The sequence below is a fragment of the Bufo bufo genome, chromosome 2 (assembly GCF_905171765.1).
Source record: "Bufo bufo chromosome 2, aBufBuf1.1, whole genome shotgun sequence".
Lineage (NCBI taxonomy): Eukaryota > Metazoa > Chordata > Amphibia > Anura > Bufonidae > Bufo > Bufo bufo.
The window spans coordinates 422,914,427-422,934,314 of NC_053390.1; the positions used below are offsets into that span (position 1 = coordinate 422,914,427).

The 19,888-nt window shown below is 46.2% G+C and overlaps 1 protein-coding gene across 8 annotated transcripts in view; it reads left to right on the plus strand.

Moving 5' to 3' along the window:
* The window catches only part of RNF38 (ring finger protein 38), a 374,424-nt gene that overhangs the window by 314,077 nt on the left and 40,459 nt on the right, over positions 1 to 19,888 (plus strand). Inside the window, exons 1-2 of one of the 8 annotated variants that reach the window (XM_040417373.1) lie at positions 13,244 to 13,479; positions 19,590 to 19,690. The exons of 3 other annotated variants lie outside the window; for them this stretch is intronic. In XM_040417373.1, coding sequence (XP_040273307.1) covers positions 19,688 to 19,690 — 3 coding nt within the window. In that variant the 5' untranslated portion in view covers positions 13,244 to 13,479; positions 19,590 to 19,687. Of the gene's footprint in view, positions 1 to 13,243; positions 13,480 to 19,589; positions 19,691 to 19,888 lie in introns of those variants that run through there. 4 more of the 8 variants (XM_040417370.1, XM_040417375.1, XM_040417374.1 and 1 more) reach the window with 4 other exon arrangements.

Genomic DNA, 19,888 nt, shown 5'->3' on the forward strand with positions numbered 1-19,888 from the left:
CTCCCCGGCAAAAATCGTGGCCAACTCTTGTGCAGAGGGTAACTTCTTGAGAGGAACACAGTGGCACATTTTGGAAAACCGATCCACAATCATGAGAATGACCGTATGGCCTCGGGATGCAGGGAGGTCCACAATGAAATCCATCCCCAGGTGTGACCATGGGCGCTCCCCGGTGGCTATGGGTTGCAGAAGGCCCAACGGAAGGTGCCGAGGGGACTTACTCTGGGCACAAACGGAGCATGCCGCTACATATGCGGCGATGTCGGAACGTAGGGAAGGCCACCAGAACAGACGTGAAACAGCCCAGGACAGCTGATTCTTTCCAGGATGCCCCGCGGTCTTGGAGTTATGGTAGGTTCGCAACAACCGAGTGCGCAACTCCTCAGGCACAAAACATCTGCCGTTGGGTCTCCCAGAGGGAGCACCAGATTGAGCCGCCAAAATCTGCTCACCCAGGGGAGAGGTCAGGCTGGTGCGAATGGCGGCCAGGATCTGATTCGGAGGTATGACCGAAGTCGGAATCGACTCCTCCCTGGACAGCTCGGAGTACTGCCGTGATAAGGCATCCGCCCTGATGTTCTTGGAACCGGGTAGGTAGGAGACCACGTAATTAAAACGTGACAAGAACAGAGCCCATCTGGCCTGACGTGGTGTCAATCTCTTGGCCTCAGAAAGGTAGGTCAGATTCTTGTGGTCCGTCAGGATGAGAACCGGAACCACCGAACCCTCGAGCAAGTGCCTCCATTCTTTAAGGGCCTGCACGATGGCCAATAACTCCCTGTCACCAATCTGATAGTTGCACTCCGCGGAAGACAGTTTCCGGGAGTAAAACCCACAAGGAAGCAGAGGACCCTCTGGTGTTCTACGCTGAGACAGAAGGGCGCCTACTCCCGTCTCAGACGCGTCCACCTCGAGGACAAAGGGCAACCCAGGGTTGGGATGCGACAGAATCGGAGCCGACACAAAGGCGGACTTTAGGGCCTCAAAAGCTCGGATGGCCTCGAGCGGCCAGACCTGGGAATTACTGCCCTTCCTGGTCAGATCCGTGAGAGGCTTGGCCAGCATGGAAAAGTCCCTGATGAACTTCCGATAATAATTGGCGAAGCCCAAAAAGCGCTGCAGGGAACGAAGACCACTGGGCTGGGGCCACTGTAAGACAGCCGAAACCTTCTCAGGATCCATGGAGAACCCCTCAGCGGAAATGATGTAACCTAAGAAGGTTACCTGGGATCGGTGAAATTCGCATTTCTCAAGCTTACCGAACAGCTTGTTCTCTCGTAACCGTTGCAACACTCGTCTGACATCCAGAATGTGGGCCTCCATGGATTCAGAATATACCAAGATGTCATCCAAATAGACCACCACACACTGCTGCAACAGGTCACGGAAAACATCGTTGATGAATTCCTGAAAGACTGCGGGCGCATTGCACAACCCAAAGGGCATAACCAAGGATTCGTAATGACCGGTCCTGGTGTTAAACGCGGTCTTCCACTCATCGCCCGCCTTGATCCTTACCAGGTTATATGCCGCCCTCAGGTCGAGTTTGGTAAAGACCGTGGCCCCTTTAAGGCGATCGAACAGCTCGGAAATCAAGGGTATCGGGTAAGCGTTCTTGATCGTGATGCGATTGAGACCCCTGTAATCGATGCAAGGCCTCAACTCACCGCCCTTCTTTTTCACAAAGAAAAATCCAGCCCCTGCCGGGGACGAAGATTTGCGAATGTGTCCGCGTGAAAGCGCCTCCCTCACGTACTCCTCCATGGCCTCATTCTCCGCTACCGACAGTGGATAGACTTTGCCACGAGGAGGAACGGCACCAGATTGTAACTCTATGGCACAATCGTATGGGCGGTGCGGAGGTAGGGCAACCGCGCGCACCTTATCGAATACATCCCGGTACTCCTCGTATTCAGGAGGCAACAGAGAGTCCGAGGAAGTACACAGCAACTTGACAGACCCATGGATGCAACTAGCCCCACACTGCGGTGACCACGAGAGGATCTCGACCGATCTCCAATCGAAAGTCGGATTATGTTTCTGGAGCCAGGGGTACCCCAAGACCACCGAGTAGTGTGGAGACGAAATAACCTGGAGGCAGACCGACTCTCTGTGAACGGCACCAATGGCTATCCCCACTGGAAGGGTCTCATGAGTCACGTGTGGCGGCAGAAGGGGTCTGCCGTCTATCGCCTCAAGAGCCAGTGGGGAACCTCGAGCCTGCAGAGGAATGGAATTGGCGGCAGCGAACACACTATCAATGAACAAACCACCAGCACCAGAGTCCACCAACGCCTGGGTCGTCACCGAGCCCCCGACCCAGGAGAGGACAACAGTGATCAGTGGTTTGTCAACACGGGAAACCGGGGACGAGGAGACTCCACCCAAGATCTGCCCCCGACAGGATCTCAGGGTACGAGCGTTTCCCGGACGGTTCGGACATGCCAACCGAAAATGCCCACCGAGACCACAGTACATGCATCGGCCCTCGCGTCTCCGGAGTGCCCTCTCCCCCTCGGACAGGCGAGCAAACCCCAGCTGCATGGGTTCACCCCCAGACAAGTCATCCCCAGGAGGCGTGGGAGGAGAGGGAGGCACGGGTGGGACAGCAAACGTAGGCACCAATCTGTTAGAAGACCTCCGCAGGTTCTCCTTAAAGGAAGGTCTCTCCCTGAGTCTGGTGTCAATCAAAATCAGGAAAGAAATAAGAGACTCGAGCTCAACTGGTAGGTCCTTAGCTGCAACCTCATCCTTCAAGGCATCCGAGAGACCATGAGAGAAAGCAGCGACCAGAGCCTCATTATTCCAGCCCACCTCTGCTGCCAGGGTACGAAACTCAATGGCGTATTCAGCTACGGATCGTGAACCCTGTCTGATGGACATAAGGAGCTTCGCAGCAGAGGCAGCACGAGCCGGCACATCGAATACCTTCCGAAGAGAAGCAACAAAACCGGAAAACTCGGCAACCACCGGATTGTTGTTCTCCCATAAAGGGCTGGCCCAGGCCAAGGCCTTGTCCGAGAGCAGCGAGATCAAGAAGCCCACCTTTGATCTCTCAGTAGGAAAGGCATGTGGCAGCAACTCGAAATAAATGCCCACCTGGTTAAGGAAACCTCGGCACTGAGTTGGCTCTCCCCCAAAGCGCTGTGGAAGAGGGGCAGAACCGGTCATACCCCGAAACACCACAGGCGCAACAACAGGTGTCGGGGTAGACTCTGGCGCAACAACCGGAGCGGCAGTAGGAGCGAGCCCAGGAGCGACAACCGACCCATCGGCAACGGGAGCGAAATGAGCCGTGCGTTCAAGCAGGGTTTGCAACGCCACAGCGAACCGACCCAACAGGTGATCCTGCTGATCAAGTCTGGCAACCAGCGTGGGTAGCGAGGATGGCCCTGTACCGTCAGAATTCATGGCTTGGTCCTAATGTCAGGGAACCATGAACCAGACGTACAACAAGAGATAAGTGAAAATAGAAGGCTTTATTGAAAATAAAGCTGTAAAGCAAAAGTCCAAACGGATGGTGAAACCGAGCAGAGTCTTTGCGAAGCCAGAGGTCAGGAACCAGAAGGGTAGTCAGACGAAGCCAGGATCAGGAACCAGCAGGGTAGTCAGACGAAGCCAGGATCAGGAACCAGCAGGGTAGTCAGACGAAGCCAGGATCAGGAACCAGCAGGGTAGTCAGACGAAGCCAGGATCAGGAACCAGAAGCAGCAGCAGTCTTAGAAGCATGTGAACACAAGAGGACCAAGCAAGGAACTGAAGCCACAGACCTCCTATATATATGAGCTAGGCATCCAGCTCCTCCCAGGGGAAGGAGGAGCCGCAGGGTGGAAGGCTACAAGAAACCCAGGACCCAAGATGGCCGCCAGCACATGTCAAACGAAGGAGAGCAGCAAGCAGGTAAGACCATGACAGGAAGCAATATGTACAATCACAACACATTAGTAAGTGCCTTGTATTAACTTCCTCTACATAATAAATGCTATTTGCTGAAGTGACACCCGTTTAACCACTTTCCGTCCGCCCATAGGATATAAACGTCTTATGGGTGGATCTCTATTTCTGAATGGACGTTCCAGAACGTCCGTTCAGAAACTGCAGCTGCACGCTAATCGTGCAGCTGCTGATCGGGTTGCCCGCTGTCAGTGACAGCAGGGCAACCCAGAGAGAAGGCAGGGACAGTGCCCAGGTGTCCCTGCCTTCTGGATCGCTGGATCTGCCTCACCGAGCGCTGTGTATGCAGAGCAGGAAGCGCTATGCGCTTCCTGTTCCTGCCCGGCGGTCATGTGACCGCCGGGACCGGAGAGTGCAGGAGCTGTGTGAGGTCTTTCAGAGACCCCGATCAGCCCTGCACTGAGGCTGTACAGCGCAGAATTATGCTGTACAGCCTCTCTGGGGGGTGTATTTCTCCTGTAACTGGGGCTACTATGTCAGCCCCAGCTACAGGAGAAATCAACTGTGAAAAAAAAAAAGAAAAAGTGAAGTAAATGTCCCCCACAGGTCTTGTATGACCTTATGGGGGACGAAAAGTGTAAAATAAAAAAATAAAAAATAAAGGGTTGAAAAAATAAAATAAAAAAAAGTTTCACATGTAAAAATAAAAAGTCCCCAAGTAAGGAATAAAAAAAAAAAAAGTTAAAAATAGAAAAAATAAAAAAAAGTATACATATTAGGTATTGCCGCGTCCGTAAAAACCAGCTCTATAAAAATATCACATGAGCTAACCCCTCAGGTGAACACCGTAAAAAACAAAACAAAAAAAACTGTCAAAACAAGCAATTTTTGTCACCTTGCATCACAAAAGGTGCAACACCAAGTGATCAAAAACGCGTATGTCCCACAAAATGGTACCAATAAAACCGTCACCTCATCCCGCAAAAAATCTCTCAAAAAATAAAAAAACTATAGCTCTCAGAACATGGACACATTAAAACATAATTTTTTTGTTTCAAAAATGCTATTATTGTGTAAAACTTTAATAAATTAGAAAAAGTATACATATTAGGTATCGCCACGTCCGTAACAATCTGCTCTATAAAAATCTCACTTGACTGAACCCCTCAGGTGAACGCTGTAAAAATAAATAAATAGAAACTATGCTAAAACAACCAATTTTTTGGTCACCTTGCCCCATAAAATGTTATAATGAATGATCAAAAAATTATATGTACCCAAAAATAGTACTTATAAAACTGGCACCTTATCCCCTAGTTTCCAAAATGGGGTCACTTCTTGGGAGTTTCTGCTGTAAGGGTGCATCAGGGGGCTTCAAATGGGATATGGCATCTAAAAACCATGTGGAGTTCCTTTGCTTCTGCGCCCTGCCGTGTGCCCATACAGCAGTTTATGACCACATGTGGGGTGTTTCTGTAAACCCGCAGAATCTGGGTAATAAATATTGAGTTTTGTTTGGCTCTTAACCATCGATGTGTTAAAGAAAAAATTTGATTGAAATGGAAAATCTGCCAAAAAAGTGAAATTTAAAAATTTGATCTCCATTTTCCTTTAATTCTTGTGGAACGCCTAAAGGGTTAACAAAGTTTGTAAAATCGGTTTTGAATTCCTTGAGGGGTGTAGTTTCTACAATGGGGTCATTTATGGGGGTATCCACTATGTAGGCCCCACAAAGTGACTTCAGACCTGAACTGGTCCTTAAAAAGTGGGTTTTGGCAATTTTCTTAAAAATTTGAAGAATTGCTTCTAAACTTCTAAGCCTTCTAACGTCCTAAAAAAATAAAATGACATTTCCAAAAGGATGCCAACATAAAGTAGACATATGGGGAATGTTAAGTAATAAATATTTTATGAGGTATCACTGTATGAGGTGTCACGAGAAAACAATCTCTGAATGACTTGGATAAATAAAGGCGTTCCAAAGTTATTACCACATAAAGTGAGATATGTCAGTTTTTCAAAATTAGGCCTGGTCAGGAAGGGGGCAAATGGCCCATGGCAAGTGGTTAAGCTGCCCACAGGAATTCAGAAAATAGCATTTATTGCGCATTAGTATAGTTGCATTTTCTCGTGATACTCATACAGGTTGAACATTTCGGTCTAATCAGACCTTCTACAGCTATATGAGTCTGAAAGGGAAGAGAAGAACATGTAGACGTTACAGTCTTGACATCCATATACTCTTCTCTTCCCTTCCAGACTCATATAGCTGAAGAAGGTCTGATTAGACCGAAAAGTTCAACCTGTATGAGTATCACGAGAAAATGAAACTATACTAATGCGCCATAAATCAAACTATTTTCTCAATTAAAAATATTGCGTGCCGTGGTTCTCCTCAAATGACGATTTGGCTCCATGCCTAGCCCTGGTGCAACTTATTGACACAATGGGAACAGTTATTTCCAGATCCGTTAGTGTTCTACCATCAAATAATGTTCCAGTCATCCCAGTCTTATAAGGTGTTTACAACTCGTATTATATTTCCTCACGCTCCTGAAACTGAAGTGATGACCGACCACCAGAGAATGGTATAACCCACCTGAAGTGTACGGTACTTTTTCTATGATCAGATTCTTTCATTTAGCCCTAAACAATAACAATAGGGTTAAAACAGGAAGGTAAAAATTAAAATATGAGAACGTGAAGCAATGCATTTGCAAGCACAACAGTAACAAGATAAAGTAAGAGTCGTGTGCATAACAGCTTCGAGTCTAATGGGGCAGTGCATGGTACCGTGACCTGAACTAGCAACGAGTAAGGTGCTTTAGGCCTCTTGCACACGACCGTATGGCTTTTTCAGTATTTTGCAGTTCGCAAAAAATACGGATGACGTCCGTGTACATTCCGTTTTTTGCGGAACAGAACAGCTGGCCCCTGATAGAACAGTGCTATGCGTTATGCGGACAATAATAGGACATGTTCTATCTTTGAACGGAACGGAAAGCATATGAAGTACCTTCCGTCTTTTTTGCGGATCCATTGAAATGAATAGTTCCGTATACAGTCCGGAACGGAACGGAAACGGAAAAAAATACTTTGTGTGCATGAGGCCTTATAGTGTGAAGGAGTGTTTTCTTGGAAATTCTTACTTAATATTTTCAGATGGGGTATAGAACAGAACAAATATAAGCATAGCATGCTGTAGGTGCTTAACCCCTTAAAGGCCAGCTCTACAGGTGAAACTCGAAAAATTTGAATATTGTGCAAAAGTCCATTTATTTCAGTAATGCAAATTAAAAGGAATTGCGTTAATGCAGCTTAAAGTTAGAATTTTGGGAAAAGGTTCAATATTTTAGGCTCAAAGTGTCACACTCTAGTCAGCAAATTAATCCATACCCCCTGAACAAAGGGTACCTCAAAATTGCGACTTTGGGGGTTTTATAAGCTGTAAGCCATACTCATCCAAATTATACCAAATAAAGGCTTGAAATATCTCGCTTTGCATGTAATGAGTCTATCTTATATATTAGTTTCACCTTTTACGTTGCATTTACTGAAATAAATGAACTTTACACCATATTCTAATTTTCACCTGTATAGAGGAACAAAGTATTGAGACATTCTTCTTCTAGTATGAAAGTTATTCCTTATTCAAGGTTAAGGGATAAGTAACTAATGGGTGAGGGTCTGACCGCTGGAACCCTCACCGATCCCGATAACAGGGTCCTTATGTTCCTGAAAGAACAGCATGCTGAGCTTGCACCCTACCGCTCCATTCATACACCAGTCCTACAGAAAATGAGGATGGGAATACGGAAGCAGATGATCTCTCCAGTGAGCTCTACAGCCTTGTTAAAGCCCCTGGGGCTGCTTATCCCCAGTAAGCGCTCATGCACACCGATTTTTATTTTGTGTCCTTTTTTATTTGCGGTCCGTATGCAGAACCATTCACTTCAATGGGGCTGCAAAAAAAGGGAAATGACTCAGTGTGCATTCCGTGTCCGTATGCCCACATGGCCGTTCTGCAAAAAAATAGTACATGTCCTATTATTGTCTACATTATGGACTAGGGTAGGACTGTTCTATTAGGGACCAGCCCTTCTGTTCCGCAAAATATGGAATGCAAGTAGGGTTGTTTCGATACCAATTATTTTTTTTCTGTTACGGCGGTCACCGCATAGGACTTTTTAAAATATTTATAATAGTTTGGACTTTTCGGACGTGGCGATATGTAATATGTTTGTTTATTTATTTTATATGTAACATTGGGAAAGGGGTGATTTATACTTAATATTTTTATGTATTTTTTTAAACTTTTTATTTAATAACTATTTCCCCCCTTAGGGGCTAGCACCTGGGATCTTTTAGTCCCTTGTCCTATTCCCCCTGATAGAGCTCTATCGGGGTGAATAGGACTTCACACTCTCCCTGCTGCCCTGTGCATAGTACACTTAGCAGCAGGCAGATTACCATGGCAGCCAGGGCTTCAGTAGCATCCCAGCTGCCATGGTAACCGATCGGAGCCCCAGGATTACACTGCTGGGGCTCCGATCACAACTGCCACCAATGAGGGGGAGGGGAGGAGACCCTGTGGCCACTGCCACCAATGATTGTAATACTGGTGGGGGGGGGGGGGCGCGCTGCGCCACCAATGATTTTAATACTGGGGAGGAGGGGGGAGGGCGTACTGTGCCACCAATGATAATATAAAATTCTGGACTAAGTATCATGATATGTAGAGCGGCTCCCAGGGATCTCACTGCACTTACTATTATCCCTGGGCGCCGCTCCGTTCTCCCGCTATGTCCTCCGGTATCTTCGGGGACTTTGTTATCCTGGGCGGAGACTGCCCTTGTTCTGCTGGGCGTCTCCTTCTCCCAGGCTGTAGCACTGGCCAATCGCAGCACAGAGCTCACAGCCTGGGAGAAGGATATGCCAGGAGAACAAGGGCAGTCTCCGCCCTGTATAACCAAGTCCCCGAAGTCTCTGCCCAGTATAACCAAGTCCCCGAAGTCTCCGCCCAGTATGACCAAGTCCCCGAAGTCTCCGCCCAGTATAACCAAGTCCCCGAAGATACCGGAGGACATAGCAGGAGAACGGAGCGGCACCCAGGGATAAAAGTCAGTGCAGTGAGATCCCTGGGCGCCGCTCTACATATCATGATACTTAGTTCAGAATTTTATATTATCATTGGTGGCGCAGTGCGCCTGCCCCTCTCTCCTCATTGGTCGCAGCAGCGGCACAGGGGGAAGGGAGAGACTGCTTCCTTCTCCCCTGTGCTGCTGAGAACACAGAGCGCGCTGAGAGCAACAGTATCGAAAAAAGGCAAAACCTGGTATCGAGGTCGAAATTTGATACCCGAAACAACCCTAAATGCAAGTGGCCGGTATCTGTATTTTGCAGACCGCAAAACTGGGGCTTACATATCAGTCTCCATTATAGGAGAAATCAGCAATGAAAAGTAATGTTAAATGCATCAAAAGGCATGACCTTATGGGGCCATGGTAAAAAATATAGATAAAAAAATATACACAATATATAATAGATCCAAAAAATAGATACAAATACCAAAAAGTCCAAATAAAAAAATAGATACAAAAACAATAAAAAAAAGCACCACAACAAAGTAAATAAAATGCAAAAATAAAAATTAAGTAAAATAAATACCCATGTATCACTAAAAAAAGAGGCAAAAATTAATTACATAGCTAAACCAAAAAAGCTATGGCTTTCAAAGAACGTAAAAAACAGGAAAAAGGCTCTGGCCAGGAAGGGGGGTAAATGGCCTAGTCTTGAACTGGTTAAGTAATTGTAGGGGTCGTCTGAGATTTTTTATTATTCGGACAACCGCTTTAAAGAGGGTAAAGGTAATGATGACTTATACTCCGGATAGGTCATCATTATCACAAAGGCACAGTACTGACTTCCGGCACCCCCGCTAACGAGCTGTTTCAGGGAGCCGCTGGTCTCGCGGGCGCTCTGGTGAGGGATGCAGGCTCCCAGCAGCTTTACAAGCACAGCGCCGTACATTGTGTAGTGGTAGTGCTTGGTATTGCAGCTCAGCCCTATTGACTTGAATGGGGGTGAGATGCAACTAGGTCATGTGACCGAGTTACGGTGACGTCACGGGACTAGGAAGAGGCTGTGGCGCTCAAGGAACATTGGCGGGGGTCTCGGGAGTCGGGCCCTCTCCCATCTGATATTGATAACCTTTCTATAGAAAATTGCAAAAATAAAATCCCTTCCACATATCTGGTATCGCCATGTCCATAACAGCCCACATTAAGCAGCTATATTGCAACTTATTGTCACGGCCTATGGTCGTGACTCTTTGTGTCGCATGCAGTTGTCAGCTGTCTGCTTGTTGTCTACCGCAGGTTAGGACAGTTTGTATGTTTGTCTCACGTGTGGTTGCCGCTTGCAACATAATTATGTTTGGCAGTGTAGCAGCCTGAGTTGGTTGCTAGGCGGCTTGCTGTCAAGGCATGCGGTTGCTTCTGGCAACATTTGTATGTATGTGTTCACTGTCTATGTTTGGTGAGCACGGGATTCATATTATGTGTACATTTCCCCTTTAAGTGACACTTACCTTGTCTGGTGTTGGAAGGGTTAATTCCTTTCCTAGTATGTCTGTGTGGGTGTGGCTACTTGGGCTATTTAGCCTCTGCTGGAAGCCTGTAGCTGAGGGGTACTCCAGCCATGCCTTATGCTGGAGTCAGCTTCCTGGTCTTATACCATCTGTCCAGTGGGGGACACCCTTGTGGTCATAAAACATGTATTGATGTTAAGCTTATGTTTGTGTGGTGTCTAACCTTATTGCAGCTATGGATCTGGTTTCCTGTGTGTTTAATGTTTGTGTGCTGTCTCCCTTTGTGTTTGGTGTGGACTTCAGCGTTTGAGCATGGGTTCCAGTCTGTGTATCTGTGGAAGTGGTTTCACTCGCCTGCCATATCCATATGTTGTATATGTTTCCCTTTCCTTGCAGCTTGGACAGTGAGACTCCTGTTCGTCCGTGTCTAAGAGGAACAGGTCGTCTTACCCTGCTCCTAGTCCAGGGATCTCCTGAGGGCTAGTAGGGACCCGAGGTTGCGGAGTATGAGCCCTCCTACCATCTGGTTTGGCTCATACGGATAGGAGTCAGGGTCAGAGTTTGGGACGCATTAGGAGGTGACCTGCTCCCTGATTCCTGTCCTGGCCTAGCAGCTTCCCTTTATCACTTTAACATCGCACAGCGGGGGGGGGGGGGGGGGGGGGGGTTTCCCCCACTCTCCGCCACTCTCCGCCACTCTCCGCCACTCTCCGCCGTGACACTTATCCCATATGCTGAATGCCAAAAATTTGTCTTTTTTTGTTTATATGCCACAAAAAATGGAATAAACAACAATCAAAAAGCGTTATGGGCCTCAAAATGATACCAAAGAAAACTACAAGTCGTCCTGCAAAAATCAAGCCTTCGCACAGCTCCGTACTGTGAAAAATCTAAAGGTTATGGGTCTTGAGATGACAATACAAAAATATTTTTTAACCCTTTCAGTCTCAAGCAATTTTTCGTTTTCACTCTCTGCTTTCTTGGAGCCATAACTTTTATTTTTCTGTTCTCATAGCCATATGAGGACTTTTTGTGGGACAAGTAATTTCTAATGGCATTTAATATGGCATATAATGTAGTGGAAAGCTAGAAAGAGAAAAAAATGAGGTGGAATTGGAAAAAAAATGCAATTCCGCCACTTTAATGTGGGTCAGTAAGATTACAGCGATACTATATTTTGCTGTTCTTCCTCCTGCATCAGCTGCATCGACAGAAAAATAAAAAAGTTATAGCTCCACCACTAGCCCCGCCCCCAGAAACCATAAATTAGCAAACCTAGCGTAATGGAACAAGGGACATAATCTAAAAAGTATTTTGGTTGCACTTTGTTATATACAGAAAAAATTTGAAAAACATACTTGTTTTCTATTTTTGTCTAAAAAATTTAAATGGCATATACGTATAAAAAATTAAAATGGCATAAAAGTAAAGCCCCATGTATCAGTGAAAAAAGAAGCAAAAATTAAATAACTGACCAGAAAAAAGTTATGTCTTTCAAAGATGCATTTACTGAAAAAAAAAATGAAAATCTGTTTCTCCGTAGTGCTTCCATGGGCCTCCGCTCTGTATCTTGCAGACTGACTTGAATGGGTCTGTTTCCATGATACGGAGCGCACACGGCCAGTGCCACTGTTTGCGGGCTGCAATACGGGCACACGTTCATGTGCCCTTAGCTGACATTCTGGTGGCCGGCCATGTGCACTCTGTGCTGCCGATTATGGACCCATTGACTTAAATGGGCCTGTCATCCGCAAGATACGACCGAAGATAGGCCTTCACCTCTCTTTTGCGGAGTGGAGGCACAGATCGGAAGCTCTACAAAGCGTTTCCAAGGGCTTTTGGGCCCATGCCTTCTCACTGCAAAAAGATAAGACATGTCCTATATTTGGCCGTATCTTACGGATCACAGACCCATTCAAGTCCACCGTCCACAATAGGAATGAGCGAACTTGTGTTCTCAAGTTTTTTCGTACAAGGTTTGGGTTCTCTAAGAGTTCCGTTATGGACTCCGCTACCACAGGTTTGCTCAACACTAGTCCACAATCATCGGAGTGCACATGGCCAGTGCCCGTATATTGCGGGATGAGCTGTTACATTCATGTGCATGAGCCTGAGGGATAGCAGTGGTGCCAGACAAACTCTAGGGCTGTGTTCACATTGCGGGTGCACTTTATATTAGGCATATGAATATAGATACATATGTTATATTAGTGTGTGATAACTGGTAAAGGACCTCACCAAGGTTAGGATGTTTACTCATGGTGAGCAAAGGTCCTAACCTTCAACTATGTACTATATATTGTGTTGATGAGGGTTAACAGACTGCTGGGTGGCAGGAGGCAGGCAGTACCACACAGGACTCAGGTTGTGCCTATCGATAGTACCACACTTCAGACTTTAGCCCTCTGCCCGCACCAAACATGGCGGCCGTATCCTGTTACGTCTCCTCAACACAAGCACAAAGACTCCGGGCCCTCCCATTCTAATTGAATCATCTGTGTGACTCAAATAAGCCTATGATTAGTGGAGGGGAGAAGCCGGGAGTTGCTCTCCGGCCATTTTCCAGACGGCAGCACGACACTACTTTCTGTCAGCTGGAGACCTATCCACGCGGTGCCTCTCCCCCTATGTTTTCCTCCCCAGACTGGTAACGCGCTCGCAGCGCCCACGTCAAAGATGACCGCGCTTCCTGGTGTGTTCAATGGAAGACCTGGGCGGGGCACGTTCCCGTGACGTCACCGGACCCCAGGCCAAGGATTGGGGGTGTATTATTTTTTTTTTTTTTTTTTTTTTGTGGCTGCCCAGGCCCAGCTCACACAGTGAGGACTGGAGGAGAAGGAGGAAGAAGCAGTAGAGCGAGAGATAAATAAAGGGAATGGAGAGGGGCGGGCGGTGGACTGCTGACAAGCAACGGCCTCGGCGCGTGTGAGAACCGTGTCCAACCGAGCCCGGTGTGAAGAGCGCGGAGGCGAGTTGTGTATAACGTTATGTACGCTGTATGTATATCTCCGTGCCTACATCTACATGGCGGGTGGGGGTTGTGTACATCCGTGCTGTGTCCCGGGTGTGTGTGCTCCTCTCTGGAGGGGGAGGGGAGGCTGTATTGTAGTGTCATTGGGAAGGCTTCCATTATGGCCGGGGTGTCACAGATCCCACAGCAGGCCTGCCGCTGCCTTTGTCTCTTCTGCCTTATCTCCTCTCCTCACAGATGTGCACTGGAGACTTGGGGGTCTTCTGTCTGGATGTGGAGCACAGTGCCCCCAGAGCTGCCTATTGCCTGACTTGTACACTTGGCTCTGGCGCCTCGTTACTTCTGTTGCAGTTTTTGGATCTCATCAGACTGTGGGGCGTGTTTCTAAGGTCCATTATGTGTTACATTTAGCCCACTTTTTATATCTGTGTATACGTCTTGGTCACTCTTTATATATCTGTGTATACGTCTTGGTCACTCTTTATATATCTGTGTATACGTCTTGGTCACTCTTTTTATATCTGTGTATACGTCTTGGTCACTCTTTTTATATCTGTGTATACGTCTTGGTCACTCTTTTTATATCTGTGTATACGTCTTGGTCACTCTTTTTATATCTGTGTATACGTCTTGGTCACTCTTTTTATATCTGTGTATACGTCTTGGTCACTCTTTTTTTATAGCTGTGTATACGTCTTGGTCACTCTTTTTTTATATCTGTGTATACGTCTTGGTCACTTTTTATATCTGTGTATACGTCTTGGTCACTCTTTATATCTGTGTATACGTCTTGGTCACTCTCTTTTTATAGCTGTGTATACGTCTTGGTCACTCTTTTTTTATAGCTGTGTATACGTCTTGGTCACTCTTTTTATAGCTGTGTATACGTCTTGGTCACTCTTTTTATAGCTGTGTATACGTCTTGGTCACTCTTTTTATAGCTGTGTATACGTCTTGGTCACTCTTTTTTTATATCTGTGTATACGTCTTGGTCACTCTTTTTTTATATCTGTGTATACGTCTTGGTCACTCTTTTTTTATAGCTGTGTACATTTAGTTGTCTCATCCGCTGAATGGATCGTACTACTTATTCTCTCGCACTTATTGGTGAACCTGTTGTATTACGTATCTGCCTAAGGCCTCATGCACACGACTTTCCATCCCTATCCGTTCCGTGTTTTTTTTGCAGCTTGCAAGCGGACCCTTTAATTTCTATGGGTCATCCGCATGCTGCCCTCATCCGTATGTCCCGCAGACAGATTATAGAACGTGTCCTGTTCTAGTCTGTATTGCGGATAAGAAGTCGTTTCGAGTTATAAGTTAGACAAATGCAGATGGCACACAGAACTTTTCAGTTTTTTGTGGACCGCCATATGGATACGGTTGTGCGCTTGTCTGTTATCAGAATTGCCCCTTCTTACAGCACAGAGGGTTGTGGTAATACATAGGCATGGCTATGGAGAATTCCCCAAATCCTTATTGCCTGGAGGCGGCCAGAGCTGTTCAGGCGAGCCATAGGGGTTGTGAATGGTCTCCTTCTGTTGAATCAAATAGTATGTTATACCTCATACTAAGGGCTCATGCACACAAACGTATTTTCTTTCTATGTCCGTTTAAAAAAAAAAAAAAATTATGCTGTATGCAGAACCATTCACTTCAATGGGTCCGCAAAAAACCCAGAAGTGTGCATTCTGAATCCATATGTCCGTTTTGCAAAAAAATAGAACATGTCCTCCTATTGTCCGCATTACGGACAAGGATAGTACTGGTCTATTAGGGGCCAGCTGTTCCGTTGCGCAAAATATGGAATGCACACGGACGTCATCCATATTCTTTGCGGATGCGCTTTTTGTGGACTGCAAAATACCTATGGTCGTGTGTATGAGCGCTAAGAGTAGTTTTGTGTCATATCTATGGCTTCTTCATTGATTGCTCACTGACATACCATCGTTACGTATTATCGCTTCAGTCAGTTTCTAACTATATACCGTATATTCATGTGTTTGCCCACAAACAACGCTTATGTGATAAATTCATTTCTAACTGCTATTATTGGACGGCTTCTAAATATACGATTCCCCTTTAATTTAAAGTAGGTCTTGTTGCCATTGAGCCCCTTTTCATTACTGTAAAATGTAGAGGAGGGTTGTGTTAACCCTCTGTTTCCTTATCAAGCTGGTGTAAAGTAGAACTGGCTTAATTGCCCATAGCAACCAATCAGATTCCACCTTTCATTTTTCCCAGCTCCTTTGGAAACTGAAAGGTGAAATCTGATTGGTTGCTATGGGCAACTAAGCCAGTTCTACTTTACACCAGTTTGATAAATCTCCCTCAGTGAGTTTTCTTTTTGATGTCCTAGGTTTAGGGCTACATAATTGTGTCCAGGATAGTTTTCAGTACTTTTTCCCAAGAATATTGTATTTCCTATGTAATACCATGTAACCTATTTAGTAGTATGTTGGGGAATTGCTGTTTATGCAGTTCCCTTCCACAAGTGTCCAGATGAACCCTACAGTGGATACGTTACACAGGCTTTCATTCCTAAATGTTGACGAGGAGCAGCGTCTTTCTGGGAACACAAGAAGATTCTCCCCCCACCATGATTGGGAGGGGAAAGACAATCCCGAGGAGATGCTCAATTTGCCAGTTTCATTGTCAAGTCCTTTGTGACTGTCAGCTAAGCTTCACAGTGGTCCTTGTCACCTTTTCCTCGTGTAGCGAGGTGCGGCGTCATTTGCCTGTACTGATGGGGACAGAATATTGTTTGTCATTACCTGACGTATGTGACGTGCTTTCACACTGTCGGCCCTATCTCCTGAGCCTACGTGTGTTATGTGTGGGGTTTGGCGCGGATTTGCCCTAGACTTCACCGTTTGCATTGCAATGGGTGACATCCGCAGTGAAAATCTGCTTCAGGTTTCCAAATCTCTCTCAAAAATCAGCGCGCCATTCGCACCGTGTGCAGGTATTCTTAGGGTATGTTCACACTACCCATTTTGTCTGTGTCCTATTCTGCCACCTATCCCATGGCAGAAGCCGCTGCCATGTTCCTTCGCTAAACCGTGAGAATACTCCCGCCGTGGCTTTCCAAGGTGTCCACACGGTAACCAAGCTAAGAATGGACGTGTACATTATCCCAGTCCGGAAAACTGCACCTGAAAAATCTTCAGCTGCCTAAACTGTGGCACGGCCTCCCATTGAAAACAGTGGGAGGCGATTTCAGCACGGCTTTCGGCACTGTGCTGAAACCCATGGGTGAACAGTGAACATACCCTCAGTGTCCCGTGATTGTTGTCATGTTCTAGACCAGGGTTCCCCAACTCCAGCCCTCAGGGCCCACTTGCTGGTCAGGATTTAGGAGTATCCCACAGAATGAATACCTGTGGTAAGTCCTAATGGATGGAAACTAATTATATCAGCTGCTCAATACTAAGGAAATCCTGAAAACATGACCGACAGGTGGGCCTGGAGGACTGGAGTTGAGGACCACTGTTCTAGACCACCGGAGACCTCTCTGGGAAGACTCTAATGCCAATCCTGCCTCAAAGGGACTCTAAGGCTGGGTTCAGACCTGAGCGTATTCGATATGCGCTGTTTACGGGCGTATTTTGGGGCGTTTTTTTATTTTGGAAACTCACATCGTTCGCGCGTTCTTGCTATTGACCACAGAGGCGTACAATGAAAAACAGAGGTGTTACGCGCGACAATACGCCCCAAAGAAGCTCCTGTACTTCTTGGTACGTAGGGCGTTTTAGAGCGCGTTCGTACGCGCTGTAAAACGCTCAGGTGAGAACCATGCCCATAGGGAATCATTGGTTTTTGTCTGTTGAGCGTTTTACACCGCGTAGGAACGCGCTGTAAAACGCTCAGGTGTGAACCCAGCCTTAGACTGGACAGTTTTCAGGGCAATTATCGGGAACAGGACTGATCGTGCTGCCAATAAGCGAACGCACACTCGTTTGTCTTCTGATATGCACCTTCCATCACTATGAAGGATGTGGGATTGTCAGCAGGAGACCAGCAGTGTGCCACCAGTAATCTATAGGACTGAATAGGGGTAGAACTACTGTGGCAGCAATCGTCCCTTCCTCACTCATTTTGCAAGGCTTGTGTAATAGGCAAGTGACCTAACGGGTGTGTCCTGCCTGAAGAGTGTGCAGTGTAATCCAATCATTTGACCCAGGTACATTGGTTGGGGGAATATTTTGAGACTCCATATACCAGAGGCTTGTATATCTGTTAGGTTTGCTGTGTTCCTGGGAACCCCCTGATAAGGACTCGAGGAACGCCAGGAACTGCTCTTGTAGACTGAGAATTGGTTGATCGTAAAAAAAAAAAAATTCATATTTTTTTTTAATATAGGAGTTTTTCAGTAGGATAGGTCAGCTGTATGTGATCAGTGGGGTTCTGACACCCGGCATCACCAACAATCAGTTGTTTGAAGAGTTTACCAAGCACAGCGCCATACATTTAGTGGCCGTGCTTGGTATTGCAGCCCAGGTCTATTCACTTGAACAGGACTGAGATGCGCTTAGGTCATGCGACTGTGACTGATGAACATGACATCACTGGCCTGTGAAGAGGCCGAAAAGCATACCAGAGCTCTGTAACCCCTTCTGACAGCTGATTGCCTGGGGTGCTACCGATCCGATATTAATGACCTATCCTGTAGGTGCGACATCAATATTTTACTCTCCATCCGTATATGCATTCCGCATTTTTCTCGCTCCCATCCCTAGAAATGATGATTCTTGTATACAGCACAGACCAGAATAGGACATGTTCTATAATTTGAGAATGGACGCATGGATTTAAAAAAAATATATTTATTTTTTTTGCAAACTCATAGAGATAAATGGGTCTTTGTGCAATCCTCAAAAATCTGTGGATCGGACATGGATGCAAAATCCAATTGTGTGAATGAGCCCCTAGTAGGGTATGAAAGTACTCGTTTTCATAAGCAGGGCTCAGTGCTACGAATACTGTGTGGACATGGCTTTACTCACTGAACGAACGGTTGATGTACAGAAGTACCGTCACGTTTTATTGGCACTTTAGGGTACTTTCACACTTGCGTATTTGTTTTCCGGCGCTGAGTTCCATCCTAGGAGCTCAATACCGGAAAATAACTCATCAGTTTTATCCTAATGCATTCTGAATGGAGAGCAATCCGTTCAGGATGCATCAGGATGTCTTCATTTTTCCCGAATCCGGCATTCATTTACATTGTAGTGTATTAGTGCTGGATCCGGCATGCGCAGACCTTTAAAAATGCAAAGAAAAATGAATATTGGATCAGTTTGAGAGATGGATCCGGTATTTCAATAAATTTGTCAGATGGATCCGCATCCAGATCAGTCTGACAAATGCCATCAGTTTGCGTCCGGATTGCTGGAACTGCCTCCCGGAATCCTCTGCTGCAAGTGTGAGAGTACCTGTACCTGGTTAGTTGGATATCTACAAATATTTGGGAATTTGTATCTTTTTTTTTTTTTTTTTTCTCTGCCTACCATACCCTCATGGAGGAAATAAAATTAAGCGCAAGTGCTGTTTTTCATGCAGGATCCACTGTCGCTGACTGTGAACTAGACCTGATGAAGGGCCGGTGTGATCCTTTTAATGGGAAAGGTGATCTTTTTGCAAAACAAAAGTTGTGGCAAACGCAAGGCTAAAAAAAAAATGAAATGAGAACAGTTGGATTACAATTCTAGGGCAGTATCTCACAATCATGTGACCCCTCTGATCACTTATCAGTACCAATGCACCCACTTTAGGCTCTTTTATATTACTTTATTCGCTTCTGTTAAATGTATATGGCAAGAAATCTCCCAATGTATCTGTTAAACGGAGGCTATGGTGGCGTCTATCCCCCATAGACTTATGTACGTGTAATGGATGTGTCTGGCGGGAATGTCTGCTCCACTGGTCCATTTAGTTTCCAGCCAAACTGGACCCTGCCTACCGAGTTGGGGCCCTATTGGTTTGGGTTACCTGCTTATCGTATGGGAAATGTACAATATTAAAGGGATTGATTGGGATAATTAAAAATCTCAGGCAACCCCTAGAATAAAGAAACTTTATATACTTGCGTGTTTTCCCAGCGCTGATCCGGTTTGTTTTCATACAGTAGCGCAGTAGCGGTGGGGTGGCTGCAGCGGTGAGGTGTCGGCCGAATCCAATCGCTGTGCACATCACCGACTGTTTGAGAGTGCCGGACCAGCCACGCTGGAGAGATGGTGAGTACATCTGATGTATGTATCTTTTTTTTATTTTTATTATTATCATCTCGGGCTACCCCTTTAAGGCAATGTGAAAAGACCCTTAACCTGTCATAACTCTCCCTGCTCTGTGTTGATCACTACACACTTGATCAGCTGGGGTGAGGGGTGTCCAACCCCCACTGACCCCCTAGCGGGGGTTTATCCTGAGGATGG